Source organism: Procambarus clarkii, chromosome 3, assembly GCF_040958095.1.
Source record: "Procambarus clarkii isolate CNS0578487 chromosome 3, FALCON_Pclarkii_2.0, whole genome shotgun sequence".
Classification (NCBI taxonomy): Eukaryota; Metazoa; Arthropoda; class Malacostraca; order Decapoda; family Cambaridae; genus Procambarus; species Procambarus clarkii.
Window position 1 is genome coordinate 32,117,246 of NC_091152.1, and position 16,189 is coordinate 32,133,434.

General features: G+C 47.8%; 1 protein-coding gene across 3 annotated transcripts in view; it reads left to right on the forward strand.

Moving 5' to 3' along the window:
* Positions 1-16,189, forward strand: part of LOC123749604 (uncharacterized) — a 311,730-nt gene that overhangs the window by 254,473 nt on the left and 41,068 nt on the right. Inside the window, exon 10 of one of the 3 annotated variants that reach the window (XM_069330111.1) lies at positions 2,502-2,610. The exons of the other annotated variants lie outside the window; for them this stretch is intronic. Within the exon in view, the coding sequence (XP_069186212.1) occupies positions 2,502-2,610 (109 nt within the window). The remainder of the gene's footprint in view (positions 1-2,501; positions 2,611-16,189) is intronic. 3 annotated transcript variants of the gene reach the window in all.

Here is a 16,189-nt window from a genome sequence, read left to right on the forward strand (position 1 = left end):
GGGCCGTAACAGTCTGGTCTTTTTGACATGGGTTTATCACCATCTGTATGGTGATCAGGTGGCTTTGTTGATGGTGTCCCACCTGAGAGCTTCGTCTCGGTGACAGTATGAAGATTCCTGGCATTCTGTTTACCATTTTCTCTCTTCGTAGGTTGTCTTCTATTTTGGATCAGTTTGCCTTTTCCTTTCTTTTTTGGCTTTTTCAGGACCGTCATTTGATGCCAAATACTGTCGCCTTGTATCTTGCGGCGCTGATGGAGCCGCTCCAGCTTGCATTCAAGGTGGATGTCTCATCTGTCCCGTTCCTTAAGCTTTCTCGTGCTTTGTTTCACCTCTGTCCTGCTCATGCACCGCCTGAGCCATCCTGATTGTTGAACAGGGTGATCTCCTATCTTTCCTTTACTCGGTTTGTGGTGGCCCCTTTGGATCAGGATTGTTTTTCCAAGGCTCTGTTTTCGTTGGCAGTTGCATCTGGGGGGTTGGGTTGGGAAACTTCATGCTCTCCTCCAGCGCAGGGGTTTCTGCTCCTTTGCACCTGGTGGTAAGTTTGTTCATTTACAGCCGTCTCCTTCTTTTCTGGCAACGGACGAGTTGGCTGCTTTCCAGAGGGGTCCTTGGGTCATTGATGCTTGGTTGATCAGGCCATGGGTGCATCATGTGTTGTGTCCGGTTGCGGCTCTCCGTTGTTATCTGCGTGCTTTGGCTTCGGTGATTGAGGATGCGCTTTGGGTTGATTTGGCTTCCCTCGTTCCTTGTTCCAGGGCTTGTGCCTCCCAGGTTGTCCGCAGGGTTAAGTCTAGCCAGTCTGTAGTCTATCCTCGTGCCCATGATAAGACGTTTGCTGCTCTGGCTGCCGTGTTTCATTATGTCTGGGGCTGATACTCGGGTGCGGGGATTTTTGGAGGTCGAGCAGAGTTCTGGCTGCCTGTTATTTGCTGAACATGCCTGCTCCTGGGCATTCCTGCGTTGCTTTGGGTCACAGGTTGCAGCCACTTGTCTCGACTTCGCATTGATGAGTTTGTGGATGTCGCCTCCCGGGTAAGTCCCTCTTTTCCTATCTTTGGGTATGTAGCTCCAGGGAGCCATAGGAGATCCCCACAGTAAACCAGCATTGCATGTAATAAAGAACCTCCCTCCCTCCCTCCAGTCGGCGGTTTTTCGCATTGTTTTGATATTTGGCTTTCGAACTGAAGACCTGGGTAGCCGACATGGGAACCGGCGGGGCTGTGCGGATGAGCAGTGTGGCAGTGAAGTATGACGTTTGCTTGTTTCCTTTGGATTGGAGGGAGTTCTGCTTTCTTTTTCGGTGTTTAGTTCTTAGTTTCTTACCATGTGGGGTTTCTTTTGTTATGCCTACCTTTCTGGGTGTCTAACCTTGGTCGATGGCAGATAAGGAAACCCCCAACCACAGGTTTTTTTCCAGGGTCATTGCTCCCTGAAACCTCTGTGAAGGGTCCAGGTTTTGGCTTGTGGTCCCTGGTAGTTTGAACTCCATAACTAATGTCCCGGTCTAACATATCACACATTAGCCCGATAGATCCAAGGAGCCTCCGGGGCTCACCCAGATAATGACGTTTCATTACATTCAATGCTGGTTTTTTGCCACTTTTTTTCCCTTTGTTACTTCTGTTTCGGATTGTGTTGTTTTGGCATTTCTTTCTTGGCTCTTTCAGGACTGACATCTTACGCTGAATACTGTCGCCTTTTATCATATGGCATTGCCAGAGCTGCTAGGCTGTAATTGGGGGGGATATCACTTCTGCTCCATTTTTAAGTTTTCTCATGCATTTTTCCACCTCCGGCCTGCTCATGAGCTGTCCTGGGCTATGGTCCGGGTGCTTTCTTTTCTCTCTCCACCTCGGGAAGGGGGATGTGGGGGGGGGGGGGGGGGGGGACACGAATGAGCGTCGCATCAGGATGATGACAACTTGCTTGTTTCCTTGTTTTTCTTAGGGGGAGTTTTTAGTCCATGTTGTGGTCTCTGATTGCAATTTTCTACCAGTTGGGGTCTGTTTTGGGGCGTCTACCTTTCTGGGTGCCTAACCACGGTCGATGACAAGCATGAATATACTCTCAAAGAGTGGAGTTTTCATAGGCCATTGCTCTGTGCGCCTCTCTGAGGGAACCAGGTTCTGGCTTGTAGTTCCTGGTGGACATACCAACTCCATATGACTGAAGCCCCCCCCCAGACTAACATAGCTATTATCAGTCCTATAGCTCCAGGGAGTCATTATAACAATACTGTATAATAATTAATATCTATTTTCATTATCTATTATTAATATCTATTCCTCTCATGTTATTCGAACCAATCCTTCATTGCTCTATTCATCTTTTTGCCTTGACTGACCTTTCTCTTACAGTTGTACAAATTCGTCTATAACAATTCTTATCCCAGGTGTGTTTAATCAGCCACTTCTAGCCCTACACTATATTATATGTTTTTAACAAAAATTCATATTCCTGCACATGTGAAACAAGTTAGTTCCTAATAATTACAGGACATGTTTGAGCGTGTGTACGTCTCTGCCAGTGGACACGACTCTCACAGACAAGCAGAAACAACGTGCCAAAAGCTTTCCTCCAAAACTTCTCAAATTTATCACTCAGGTAATAGAGTAATACAAAATATTTTAATCTTTGTTCTATGGATTAAGAAGTTTTTGTTTTCCTGAGTAAATTAAAAATATTTTCTGGTGTAATAATTTTATCTATGAATCTATTAGAAAATGTGTTACGATGTATTTACTGGATGGGGCAAGTTCTTACTCCCAGTAGCTAGTTGCACTGAGATTATTCCATATGTTACAGCATCCCTTGCTTGTCATGAAAGCCTACCGTAAGAAGCCAAAACCTGGTACTTTTAGAAAGGCACAGAACTTGTCAAAAATATTTGCCTAAATATTGTCAAAAATAACTTGCCTAACTTGTCAAAAATATTTGGAAAACTAATCTACAAGCAGCTTTACTCTTATCTAGCCAAACACAATATACTTAGCTCTTGTCAATATGCCTTCAGACCCAAAAAAAGCACTAACGATGCACTTATCGTATGATTAACCCGATACATGCAGCTCTTGATAAAAATGAGTTCCCTGTTGGGTTATCTGTGGACCTGCGTAAGGCTTTTGACACTGTCAACCACCAAAACCTTTTTCTTAAATTACATCATTATGGAGTCAGAGGTCACTCCCTGCAATACCTCAAATCTTACCTTACTGACAGGCTCCAGTGTGTTTCTGTGAATAATTCAATTTCTCCCACCCTACCCATCAACATTGGTGTTCCTCAGGGCAGCATACTTGGCCCTCTCCTCTTTCTCATCTACATTAATGACCTTCCAAATGCCTCCCAACACCTCTAACCAATTCTATTTGCTGATGACACAACCTTCATTTACTCCAGTCCTGACCCCCTTGCTCTAAATGTCAGTGAATACTGTGCTAAACAAAGTCCATCTTTGGCTAACTGCCAACAAACTCACCCTTAACATTGACAAAACTTTCTATATTCTGTTTGGCACTAAATCCTCTAATCTAATAAAAAAAAATCTCAGGATAAACAATGCCCAAATTTGTAACAAAATAGATGGCAAATTCCTTGGCGTTCTCATTGACCACAAGCTGAATTTCCAGGGACACATTCTAAATATATCAAACAAAGTTTCAAAAACTGTTGGCATTCTTTCTAAGATCAGATATTATGTACCTCGCCCAGCCTGGTGACGCTCTATTACTTCCTCATCTATCCATATCTCAACTATGGTATTTGTGCTTGGGGTTCTACTACCCAAAATCATTTACGTCCTCTAATTACTCAACACAAAGCTGCTATTAGGATAAGATCCATCTCTGGCCCCAGACATCACTCGGTACCCCTACTCAAATTTCTGAATATGTTAGATATTAAGTCACTGCACATTCTCTCATGTGTATTATATATATATAAAACGCTGTACTGTAATGCCAATCCTGACCTCAAAAGCTTTATTGAAGGTTGTAACAGAACCCATGAGCACCACCACACCAGAAACAAATACCTGTTTGATATTCCAAGAGTACGACTTAATCAAACTAGAAATGCTCTACAAATCAAGGGACTCAGTATGTGGAATGACCTTATCAACCATGTTAAAGACTGTACCTCTCTTAACCAGTTTAAGATAAAAACTAAGCACTACCTAATAAATTCCCCTGTAACCTACCTTACCCCTATATTGTCAACCCATGTCTGTTATTTTTTAAACAATCGCTATTTGTTGACCTAATCGTATTTGTGCTGCTTTTTCTGCCATGTTCCCCCCCCCCCTTTTTTTTTTTATTTGTTCTCAACACATTTTATACTTTAATCTCAATTAGTATTAAGTTTTAGTCTTTAATGTTTTTCCTGCCCGAAACGCTTTGCGTAATAGTGGCTTTAGGCATTGTATGTACTAGCTCTATCTATAAATCTATCTATAAATTTTTGGTTAACCTCTTGTATGTATGTACGACTTTACCTGAATAAACATTTGAATTTTTTAACTTGAATTTGAGAAAACACAGGATTCATGATAACCTTCAAAGCAAAAGAATTCAACCCCCAGAAATTAAGAGGCAAAACAGACAACTGCAAGATCTACAAAAAGTAAACAAACAATGCAGAAAACGAATTTACAGACTATTCACCCAGTAATTAGGTAATTACCTAAGTGTAGTTACAGGATGAGACCCCCTCCCCGCTCAGCTCGTTGTCGCCGTGTGGGGGCTTAGTGGGCGGCTGCCGGAGTGTGATGCTCCTTGGGACAGTCCTCTGTCCTTTTCTAGCCTTGTGCTCCTGCTGCCGTCCTCTCCAATTCTGCTGGGCATCTTTTCCTTTTCCTTCTGTTTCGTTTTTCTCCCCCCTCTTCTCCTATCTGCTTGCCGTTTCCTACCGACCTTTTGCTCGTTCTGGTTCTTCCCTTGGACTTCTTCTATTTTGACTCCCAGGTGCTTGAGGAGGCATACTCATGCACCCGTAGAACTGCAGTACCCGACGTCGAGAGCGAGGGGAACCTTTTATTGTCAATCCCCACTTCGTCACTGAACCCGATCTCGACGGACTGTCGGTTTCTTAAGGTGGCGTTTGTGGGGCGTATACTCGCGACGCACCCCTAGGAGGCCCCGACAAGATCGGCGATAGCTTCTTGTTGGGTGTCCTGCCTCTAATTGTGGCTCCATGGTGGGTGTGGGGGCACATTCGTGAGTGAATTCTTTCTTTCGTCAAGATGATTACCCCTGCTTCGGCTTCTTCTGGTTTACCTTCTCAGGCTCGTGGGGTGGGCGACCAAGCCCCCGAGTCGGTCCGTATTGGAAGACCGGGCTCTGTAGCCTCCGCTGCATTGGGCCCCGACCTTGCTCCTCCTTTGGCCTCTCTGACTCCTTCCTCTGGCTCCCCTCCCTCCTCTGTGGTTGGGTCGAGCCCCAAGCCCCCAGTGGTGACTACCTCGTCCCCTGGCGCGGCTCCTTCTCTAGTTGTAACTACTGCGCCTTTTAACCCCTCTCTGGGGGTTCTCACCGCCGTCCTCGTCACGGCCGCCCTCGCTCGATTCCTTCCAGTTCTGCTACCTATCAAGCCTTGTTTGGTCCCGCTTCGTGGGCCAAATATTTTGATCTCCTCCCTCTTGATTCTGCGCCTCCTGACGATTTCTCCCTCCATCGACATCTCATTGATTCCGTGGATGCCTCCATTACTTTCAACCCCACTCGTCTCGGTACACGTGTCGTTGCTGCTCCTTCTCAGGATGCTGCTTCCCGCTTGGCTGCCTTATCCTGCCTTGGCGAGACCCCCGTTCGGGTCTCGAAGAACGTTCAGTTGAATGCCAGTGTTGGCACTATTTTGCTCCCGCCCCATGTTGCGACCGGTGTTCGGGACCTGCGCGACTGCCACGACGATATTCGACATATCCTCGCTGCCCAGGGCCACTCTATTCTCCAGGTGGACACGTTTACTCGTCCCCCTCGTGGTAGTCGCCGTCAACCCCTCCGGGTTGTGAAGATTACCTTTGATGGTAGGACCCTTCCACCCTCTGTCATTCTTGCTGGTGCCAGGTGCTCTGTCCAGGAGTACATTCCTTCTCCTCGGCTCTGCAACAAGTGCTGGAGGTTTGGGCATGGTGCCCTCCGCTGCTCCGGGACTGTCTCTCTCTGTCCTTTGTGTGGTGGCGAAGGTCACTCTTAAGTCGGAGTGCGCTTCTCCCCAGGCTCGTTGCCTCAACTGCGGTGAGGCCCATCCTACCTTCTCCCGTGCGTGTGTCCATTACAAGCTTGAGGCAGCCGTCCTCAACTTGAAGCACCGGGAGCGTTTATCTTTTCCTGAGGCGAGGCGCCAGGTTCGCCGGCTCCCGCCTTATGCTAATATCTCTTATGCTCGCGTGCTGCGCTCTTCCTCTCCTCGTCCTTCCCGCCTTCCTCAGACTCACAACCGTTTCCGGGCCTTGGACCCTGATGCGCCCACTGCCCCCTCCTCTGTCCCTTTGGGTTCTCTCCCGAAGGATCCTCCTCCTGGTCCTCTGTCTGGGGTTCCCCTTCCTTCTACCCGGTCTGTCGTGTCTTCTGTGTCTTCTTCCTCGTCCCCCTCCGATCCTCCTTCCCATCCTCTTCCTCCATCTATCGGCTCTCCCCGCCGCCTGTCGGTGCGGGCGGATGTCCATCGCTCTCCTAACGGCCGTCGTGTGTGCTCTCGTTCGGCTTCTCCTGTTGAGACACTGGAATCCGTTGCCCGGTACGTAGTTGCTGGGACACCGGTCTCTTTACGTCAGAAGCGTAAGCCTGGCTCCTCTCCTTCCTCTTCCCCGGCGGGTAAGAAGGCTTCGCTTTCTTCCTCAGCTCCTCCTTCTGGCTCTGTTGCTCCTTCCCCTCCCGTTTCAGTGCTTGCGCCCCCTGTTCCTGCTATGGAGGTTTCTTTGGCCCCTGCTTCCCTTTCGGTTGCTGCTCTTGCTGGGGTGCGCTCCTCTCTTTCTACTCCCCCTCTTCCTGCTGCTGTCCTTGACTGCTCCTCTCCGTTGTCTCCTCCTCCTCCTCCTCCTCCTCCTCCTCCTCCTCCTCCTCCTCCTCCTCCTCCGGACCCTGCCCGCCCACCTCTGATCTGTTCTCCCGTTTCCTTCCCTCCGTCTTTGCTCAGTTTACCCATGCCCCCTAACCCTGACTTTGCTGACCCTGATCCCGACCCTGATCCCGACCCTGATATTCTTTAACGTGCTCTGTTGGTCTTTCGCCTTTGTTTCTTCCTTGTTCTCTGTTTTTGTCCTTTCTCTTCTCGTCGTTGTCCATTCTTCAATGGAACGTTCGAGGTTATTACGCCAATTTCCTCGAACTCCAACTTTTGGTTTCGCGGTTTTCGCCCCTTTGTGTCTGTCTCCAGGAGCCAATGCTTGGTGCTCGTCCTGGTCGTTTTCGTGGCTATTCCTTTCTCTCCCCCCCCCCCCAGCCATTGCTGGGGCTTCTAATTCTTCTGCTCTCTTGATTCGGGCTGATGTTCCCTTTGTTCCTTTACTTTTTCCTTCGCCTCTCCATTGTTCTGCTGCTCGTATCTTTGTGGGGAAATGGTACACAGTTTGTTCCATTTATCTCCCCCCGAGTGTCCCGCTCTCTCTTCCTGATTTGCAACACCTCCTAGACTCCTTGCCGGAGCCTGTGCTCCTGCTGGGTGACTTCAATTGTCGTCATTCTCTTTGGGGTGACGTTCTGACGAATACCCGGGGTCGCCTCCTTGAGCCGTTTCTCCTCTCTTCTTCCCTGTCTCTTCTGAATTCTGGTGAGCCCACTCATTTGGACTCTCGAACTCGCACCCTTTCTTGTCTTGATCTTTCTCTCTGCTCTTCTTCTCTTTACTTAGATTTCACGTGGCAGGTTCTTGATGACCTCCATGGAAGTGATCATTTCCCCATCCTTGTTTCCTTTTTCTCTTTTCGCCCTTCCCTCTCTTTCCCTAGGTGGCAGTTTGCTAAGGCGGACTGGACCCTATTTTCCCTCAGTGCTACTCTCTCTGACCTCTCCCTTCTGCCCCTCTCTCGCGCTCTCCTCCTTTTTCATGACACTGTCTTCGACGCTGCCCTCCGCTCTATTCCTCGCTCTTCCTCTCGGGGTCCACGGAAGTGCGTTCCCTGGTGGAATGCGGACTGTGCTTGGGCTGTCCGCTGTAAGCGTGCAGCCTGGAAGAAGCACCGCCGTAGGCAGACGACCGATTCTTTTCTTTTCTTTCGGAAAGCGAGTGCGGTGGCCCGTAGGGCCATCCGTACGGCTAAACGTGAATGTTGGGCATCTTATGTCTCGACAATTACGTCCGAAACCCCTCTGGCCCAGATCTGGAAGCGTATCCGCAAGATAGCGGGTAAGTTCGTTCCCGATGTTTCACCGGTCCTTCACCTCCATGATACTCTTGTGGCGGACCCGTTGCAGGTCGCTTCCGAACTGGGTTCCCACTTTTCTTCTGTTAGCTCTGGTCTTCATCTTCCCCAATCTTTCCTTCTTTGTAAACCTGTCCTTGAGTCTCGTCCTTTAGATTTCTGCACTCATCTTCAGCTTCCCTATAATGATCCCTTCTCTCTCTCTGAACTTCGTTCTGCCCTGGCCCTCTGCGGTTCTACGGCGGCGGGCTCCGATGGTATTCATTATGAGATGCTTCGCCATCTCCCTCCGAGCACGTCTCAGTATTTTCTGAGTCTGTATAATCGGATCTGGGAGTCGTCGTCAGTCCCTGAGGACTGGCTCGATGCCGTTGTCCTCCCTGTTCGCAAACCGGGGTCTCTGGGTACTTCCCCTAAGGACTTTCGCCCTATTGCTCTCACAAGTTGTGTCTGCAAACTCTTTGAACGTATGGTTAACGTTCGTCTGATGTGGTTCCTGGAACACCATCACCTCCTCTCCCCTTCTCAATTTGGTTTCCGCAAGTGCCGCAGCACGACAGATGTCCTGGTGAACTTGGAGGTCTATATTCGTACTGCTTTTGCTGCGAAGACCTCCGTTGTTGCCGTCCTTTTTGACCTAGAAAAGGCTTACGACACCACTTGGCGTTATCATATCCTATCTCGACTTCATTCTTTTGGCCTTCGTGGTCATCTCCCTCTCTTTCTCCGCAGCTTCCTCTCTCGTCGTTCCTTTCGGGTGCGCCTTGGTACTGCTCTGTCTCCCTCTTTTCAGCAATACGAAGGTGTGCCCCAGGGTAGTGTTTTGAGCACTACTCTTTTTCTGGTTGCCCTCAATGGTCTTCTTTCCTCTCTTCCTTCTGGTGTCTTCTCCGCTCTCTATGTCGATGATCTTACCCTTTGTTGTCAGGGTGATGATTCGCCTCTCCTTCAACGCCGGCTTCAACTTGCAATTGATGCCGTGTCGTCTTGGGCCACAGGTCATGGCTTCAAGTTCTCTACTTCTAAGACTTGTGCCATGACTTTTACGCGGAAACGGGTTGTTCTTCGTCCCTCTTTGTCACTTTATGGTCATCCCCTTGAATACAAAGATTCCGCGAAGCTTTTGGGGTTATTCCTTGACACTCGTTTGTCTTGGTCTCCCCATATCTCTTACCTCCGTGTTGAGTGCTCTAAGGCCCTTACCCTCCTTCGGGTCTTGTCCCATACTTCTTGGGGGGCAGATAGGCGCACTCTCCTTGCTTTACATTCCTCTCTCGTCCTGTCTAAGCTCGATTATGGTTGCCCTGCTTACTCGTCTGCTTCTCCTTCTACTCTTCGCCGTCTTGATGCTTTGCACCATACTGGGTTGCGCCTCAGTTCTGGTGCCTTTCGTTCGACTCCCGTCCTTAGCTTGTATGTTGACACTGGCTTCCTGTCTCTCCAGGACCGCCGTGATCGCTACTGTCTTCGCTATCTTGCGCGGTCCTTGCAACATCCTTCCTCTCGCCTCTGTCGTGCTTTAACTTTTACCCCTCCTGCGGTTCCTGTTCCTCTTCACCACCTCCCTCTTTCTGTCCGGTTATCTCGCCTACAGGATTCTCTTTCCGTTCGTATTTCTGATGTTTCTCCTCGTGTTGTTCCTTCTTTGCCCCCGTGGAGGGTCCCTCTTCCGCGGTTTTGTACATCCTTGACTCGTATCACTAAAGCTTTTACCCCTCCTACGGTTCTAAAACGCCTTTTCCTCGAGCACTTTTCTTCTCACTCCCGCTCCGTTTCTGTCTTCACCGATGGGTCTAAGTCAGCGGACGGTGTTGGCTACTCTGTTGTTTTTCCTGATCGCACTTATATGTGTCGCTTGCCTCCGGAGACTAGCATCTTTACAGCGGAACTTTATGCTATTCTCTATGCTCTTCGTCTCCTGCTTTCTCGTTGTCAGTCTTCCTTTGTGGTTGTTGTTGACTCTCGTAGTGCCCTCATGGCTCTCGGGTGCTTTAATCCAGTTCATCCAGTAGTTGTCGAGATCCAGCATTGGCTGTTTCTCGTTCACAGTAAATTTAAGTCGGTTGAGTTTTGTTGGGTTCCCAGCCATATTGGCGTGTCTTTAAATGAGCGTGCGGATGCTGCCGCTAAGGAAGCTGTCCGCTCTTGTCCCATCTCTCGTAAAGGCATTCCGTATTCCGACTTTTACCCGGTTATCCATTCCTCAGTCCTTACCCGTTGGCAGGCTTCTTGGTTGTCTGTTACTGGTAACAAGCTACGAACTCTTAAATGTTGTGTTTCCTCGTGGCCGTCCTCCTTCCACCGTAACCGGCGGTGGGAAACAGCTCTGGCGAGGTTGCGTATTGGCCATACTCGCTTAACCCATGGTCACTTGATGGAGCGCCGCCCTGCTCCTTATTGTCCTAGTTGCATTGTCCCTCTTACGGTCGTGCATGTCCTTCTTGAATGTCCTGACTTCCAGGACGAGCGTGTGTCTTGCTTTCCGACCGCCCCTCGCGGTCACCTGTCCCTCGATAGAATTCTTGGTGACTCGGATACTTTTGATATCGTTCGCCTTATGCGTTTTTGTTCTCGTATTGGCATCCTTGGTGATATTTAGCGCCCTCTGATTATTTTGCGTATTTGATGGTGCTACATAGCCTTCCCGGTTTGGTGCCTTCTTTTGATAATTACTTACTTACAGGATGAGAGCTACGCTCGTGGTGTCCCGTCTTCCCAGCACTCTTTGTCATATAACGCTTTGAAACTACTGACGGTTTTGGCCTCCACCACCTTCTCACCTAACTTGTTCCAACCGTCTACCACTCTGTTTGCGAAAGTGAATTTTCTTATATTTCTTCGGCATCTGTGTTTAGCTAGTTTAAATCTATGACCTCTTGTTCTTAAAGTTCCAGGTCTGAGGAAATCTTGCCTATCAATTATATCAATTCCTGTTACTATTTTGTATGTAGTGATCATATCACCTCTTTTTCTTCTGTCTTCTAGTTTTGGCATATATAATGCCTCTAACCTCTCCTCCTAGCTCTTCCCCTTCAGTTCTTGGAGCTACTTAGCAGCGTGTCTTTGCATCTTTTCCAGTTTGTTGATGTGCTTCTTAAGATATGGGCACCACACAACCGCTGCATATTCTAGCTTTGGCCTAACAAAAGTCGTGAACAATTTCTTTAGTATATTGCCATCCATGTATTTAAAAGCAATTCTGAAGTTAGAAAGCGTGGCATAGGTTCCTCGCACAATATTCTTTATGTGGTCCTCAGGTGATAGTTTTCTATCTAGAACCACCCCTAGATCTTTCTTTATCAGAATTCTTTAAAGATTTCTCACATAATATATAGGTTGTGTGGGGTCTGTGTTGTCCTATTCCACATTCCATAACATGGCATTTATTAACATTAAATTCCATTTGCCAAGTGGTGCTCCATATACTTATTTTGTCCAGGTCTTCTTGAAGGGCATGACAATCATCTAAGTTTCTTATCCTTCCTATTATCTTAGCATCATCAGCAAACATGTTCATATAATTCTGTATACCAACTGGTAGATCATTTATGTAGACAATAAACATCACTGGTGCAAGAACTGAACCCTGTGGTACTCCACTTGTGACTTTTCTCCAGTCCGATACATTGCCTCTGATCACTGCCCTCATTTTTCTGTCAGAAGATTTTGCATCCATGTTAGAAGGTTACCTGTCAATATTTTCCAGTTACCTCAATATTTTCCAGTTTCCAGAACAACTTCTTATGTGGAACTCTGTCGAAAGCCTTTTTTAGGTCCAGATAGATGCAGTCAACCCAACCATCTCTTTCCTGTAGTATCTCTGTTGCTCGATCATAGAAACTGAGTAAATTCGATACACAGGATCTTCCAGATCGAAAATCATACTGTCTGTCTGATATTATATCATTTCTCTCCAGGTGTTCTACCCATTTAGTTATTATTACTTTTTCCAATATTTTGACTATTACACTTGTCAATGATACAGGTCTATAATTGAGGGGTCTTCTCTGCTGCCACTTTTGTAGATTGGAACTATGTTAGCCTTTTTTCCACATATCTGCTACAACTCCTGTATACAGGGATGTCTGAAAAATCAGCTGAAGTGGAATGCTGAGCTTAGGGTGCACGTTCTCTCAGAACTCATAGTGAAACTCCATCTGGGCCACTGCTTTGTTCATACTTAGCTCCAAGAGCATTTGTTTCACTTCGTCTCTAGACACCTTTTTGTGCTCTATGCTGTTCTCTGGAATTCTTATTGTGTCTGGTTCCCTGAAGATTTCATTTTGTACAAACACACTTTGGAACTTTTCGTTTAATGTTTCACACATTTCCTTTTCATTTTCCGTGAATCTATTTCCCATTTTCAACCTCTGAATATTATCCTTTACCTGCAATTTGTTGTTTATGAATTTATAGAATAGACCTGGTTCTGTTTTACATTTGTCTGCAATCCCATTTTCAAAATTTCTTTCTGCCTCTCTCCTCACTGCCGTGTAGCTGTTTCTCGCATCTTTGTATCGCTGGTATGTTTGGGGGTTTGGCCTCTTCCTGTATTGATTCCATTTTTGTGCCTTTTGGTCTCTGGCCCTCTTGCAATTTCTGTTGAACCAATCCTGTTTCCTAGTTCTGCATCTCTGTTTTGGTATAAATTTTTTTTTGCCTTTATCATATATTTCACAAAACTTGACATACATCTCATTCGCTTCCTTGCCTAGCAACAAGTCTGTCCAATTATACTCACTAAAAAATTTTCTAAGGTTGCCATAATGTCCTCTCCTAAAGTCAGGTTTTTCAATTGCATCAACCTTATTTTCCTCCAGATTATAATGCATTGCATACTTTATTCCCAAAAAGACATGGTCACTTTTACCCAAGGGAGGAAGGTACTGAATTTCAAATATTTCTTTCTCCTTCCTGGTAAATATCAAATCTAGCATGGAGGGAACGTCCCCTTCCCTCATCCTTGTAGCTTGTTTAACATGTTGATAGAAGAATGTTTCCAGGATGAGGTCTACAAATTTACAGGTCACTTAGCATGGGTGCTGCAGTGCTGCCAGCTGCTGGTGTTAATCCTCAGTCATTTACTTGATGTCAGATTAGTTGACTGCTCTATGAGTCACAAACCCTTAGGTCCCAGAAATTTCAAAATGTGTGTCAGCTATCTTTTGAACTCTGGCCTGATGGGACCTATATACTTGTGTACCATTCCAATCTTTAGTACTTACTGTAGTTGCTTTTCATATGCATGTTTACAAGCCTCACTTGTTGAGTGAAATTTTGGTAACTGTTTACCTGGAGCTGCATGTGCTTAGGGCTACTCTTCCCTAGATACTTACTGGTGCTGCCCCTGCCCTGACAGGGTTACATTCCCGCTAGGTTCAGGTACTTGTTGTATAGAGATTGGCCTCCAATGGAGAGTGCCTCACTCTGAGTAGTGCAAGGGTGCCTCCTCACTGAGGTTCTGCATTTGGGTGCATTTTAACCACTGCAATGCACTGAATTAAAATGACACCCCCCTGTGGTGCGCCAAAAATAAATTCTTTCTAAAAGATTATTTTCTCTTCTTATATTGTTAAAATCCAGTCACTGATCACAGGAAACTAAAAAAAAAAAAAATTGTACTGTATGTGACATACTTTAGCTGTGATGGAGCTGGGACGTTGAGCAAATTATGGGCACTGAATGATGGAGCGCTCAGGGTCACTCGGCCCCGCCATTCCATGGGGCAGCAGTTGCAGCGAATATAATGTTTCACGATTATTTTGATGTTTCACATTCATTTCTTCTCTGGATTTTTGCTGTAATAATATTCAAAAGTGTATAATTTGTAGAATTTATATACAGTGGAACCGCGAGTGATGCACGACTCCAGTTACGAGCATTTCGAGTAATGAGCGAGCCACTCGCAGAAAATATGTCTTGATTTACGAGCTTTCGCTTGATTAACGAGCATACTACATGGTGCTTCCTAGCATTCCCGCTGGTTCTTGGACGCCTCCGATAACAGTGGTGGTGTTTTTTTCGCAAGACGAGCGTTTCACATTACGAGCTCAGTGCAGGAACTTATTAAATTCATTAATAGACGTCCCTTCCACCTCTCTCGCGACTGCTGGGTTCGTCCTCCGGGGGCCTTGCATCGGTTGCTACATCGCTGGCTTCCTCTTCGGGTTCTTCGGGGTTCAGTGCCTTGGCGCCGACCTGAGCCCTCGCTCGATGTGTCCATGGACACGTCGTCTCTAGCGGGGATATGTGACCAGTGCTCACCAGGCCTGCCAGGGGCGATGGGTTCCATCCCTCCATTGGGCTCACAGCACGGTGTGGGAGTTCGTGGCTGTGTGGATCTCGCTCCAGAGGACTCGGGTCTCTCGCGGATTCAGGGTCTGGCTCCATTCGGACTGTTCCCCAATGGGTCATTGCCTGAACAGCGGGGATATGTGGGCCTGCGGGCCGCTCTAAGCAACAACCTGGTGGACCAAACTCTTGCACGTCAATCCTAGCCTCGGGCCGGGCTTGGAGTAGAAGAACCCCATCAACCAGGTATCAACCAGGGTTCAATGTGGTCTTTGGCTCTTTGGGGCTGGTCACTTCAGGTGACTAAGTTCTGAGTTTTTGGGGCTTGGCTCTCCTGGCGGTTCACGTTTGGGGGGGGGAGGGGGGTGCCCAGTGTCATGTCAGATGGCCTGTCCAGGTTCATTTCCCTGGCCACGGAATGGATGGTCGCCGCCAACTCGTTCAGTTGGCTAAGCCGGACGTTCGGGCCTTTGCGTCAGCGTGGTCGAGGCGTCCCCAGTATACGTGGCGCTCTTTGCCAACTACTAGGCCGTCTGGGTGGATGCCTTCAAGCAGGACTAGAGGGAGGTGGGATTACCTGTACCTATTCCCCCACGTTCAGCTGTTGCTTCAAGTCCTGGCTCGCTAGGTGACTTACCTGGGAAGAGTAGTCCTCTTGGCCTCTTGGTGACCGGCCCAGCCTTGGTTTTAGGCGCTGCTTGCTTGGTGTTCAAACCTGAGGGTCTTCCCACAGCTTTGCCTCTTTCAGGATATTGGTCATGCCTGTTACAAGGCTGGTTTGCTCTTCTCGAGTCTGCGTCTGGCCTTTCTGACTTGGGTATATCACCATTTGTATGGGGCGCAAGTGACTTCATTTTGGCTTCGTCTCCCATTTGCATGCCTTGTCTTGGCGGCAGTATGAGGTGCCCTGGCGGTCCTTCCATTTTTTCCTAATACTGCGTAGGTGTACTTTTGTCTGATATGGTTGTTTTGTCCTTGTCATGGTTGTTTCAGGACCGTCATCTTATGCCAAATACTGTCGCCTCCTATCATGCGACGCCGGCGGAGCCACTCCAGCTTGCGTTTGGTATTAATGTTATGTCTGCTCCATTCTGCAAGTTGTCTCGTACGTTGTTTCACCTCTGGCCTGCACATGCGTCACCTGAGCCCTCCTGGTCCTTGGACCGGGTGCTCTTTCCTCTCCTCCTCAGTTTGTAGTGGCTCTTTCAGTTCAAAATTATTTTTCCAAGGCTCTTTTCCTGTTGGCATTGGCCTCTGGGGGTCGGGTCGGGGGAGTTTCATGCTCTCCCCCGGCGCAAGGGTTTCTGCTCTTTCGGTCCTGGTGGTAGGTTTGTTCGGTTGCAGCCGTCTCCCTCTTTTCTTGTGAAGAATGAGGCTGCTGCTTTCCGGAGTGGTCCTTGGGTTGTTGATGCTTGGTTGGTCAGGCCGGGGGTGCATCATGTCTTGTGTCTGGTTGCAGCTCTCCGCCGTTATTTGCGCGCCATGGCTTCAGTGGCCGGGGATGCGCTCTGGGTTGATCTGGTTTCCCTTCTT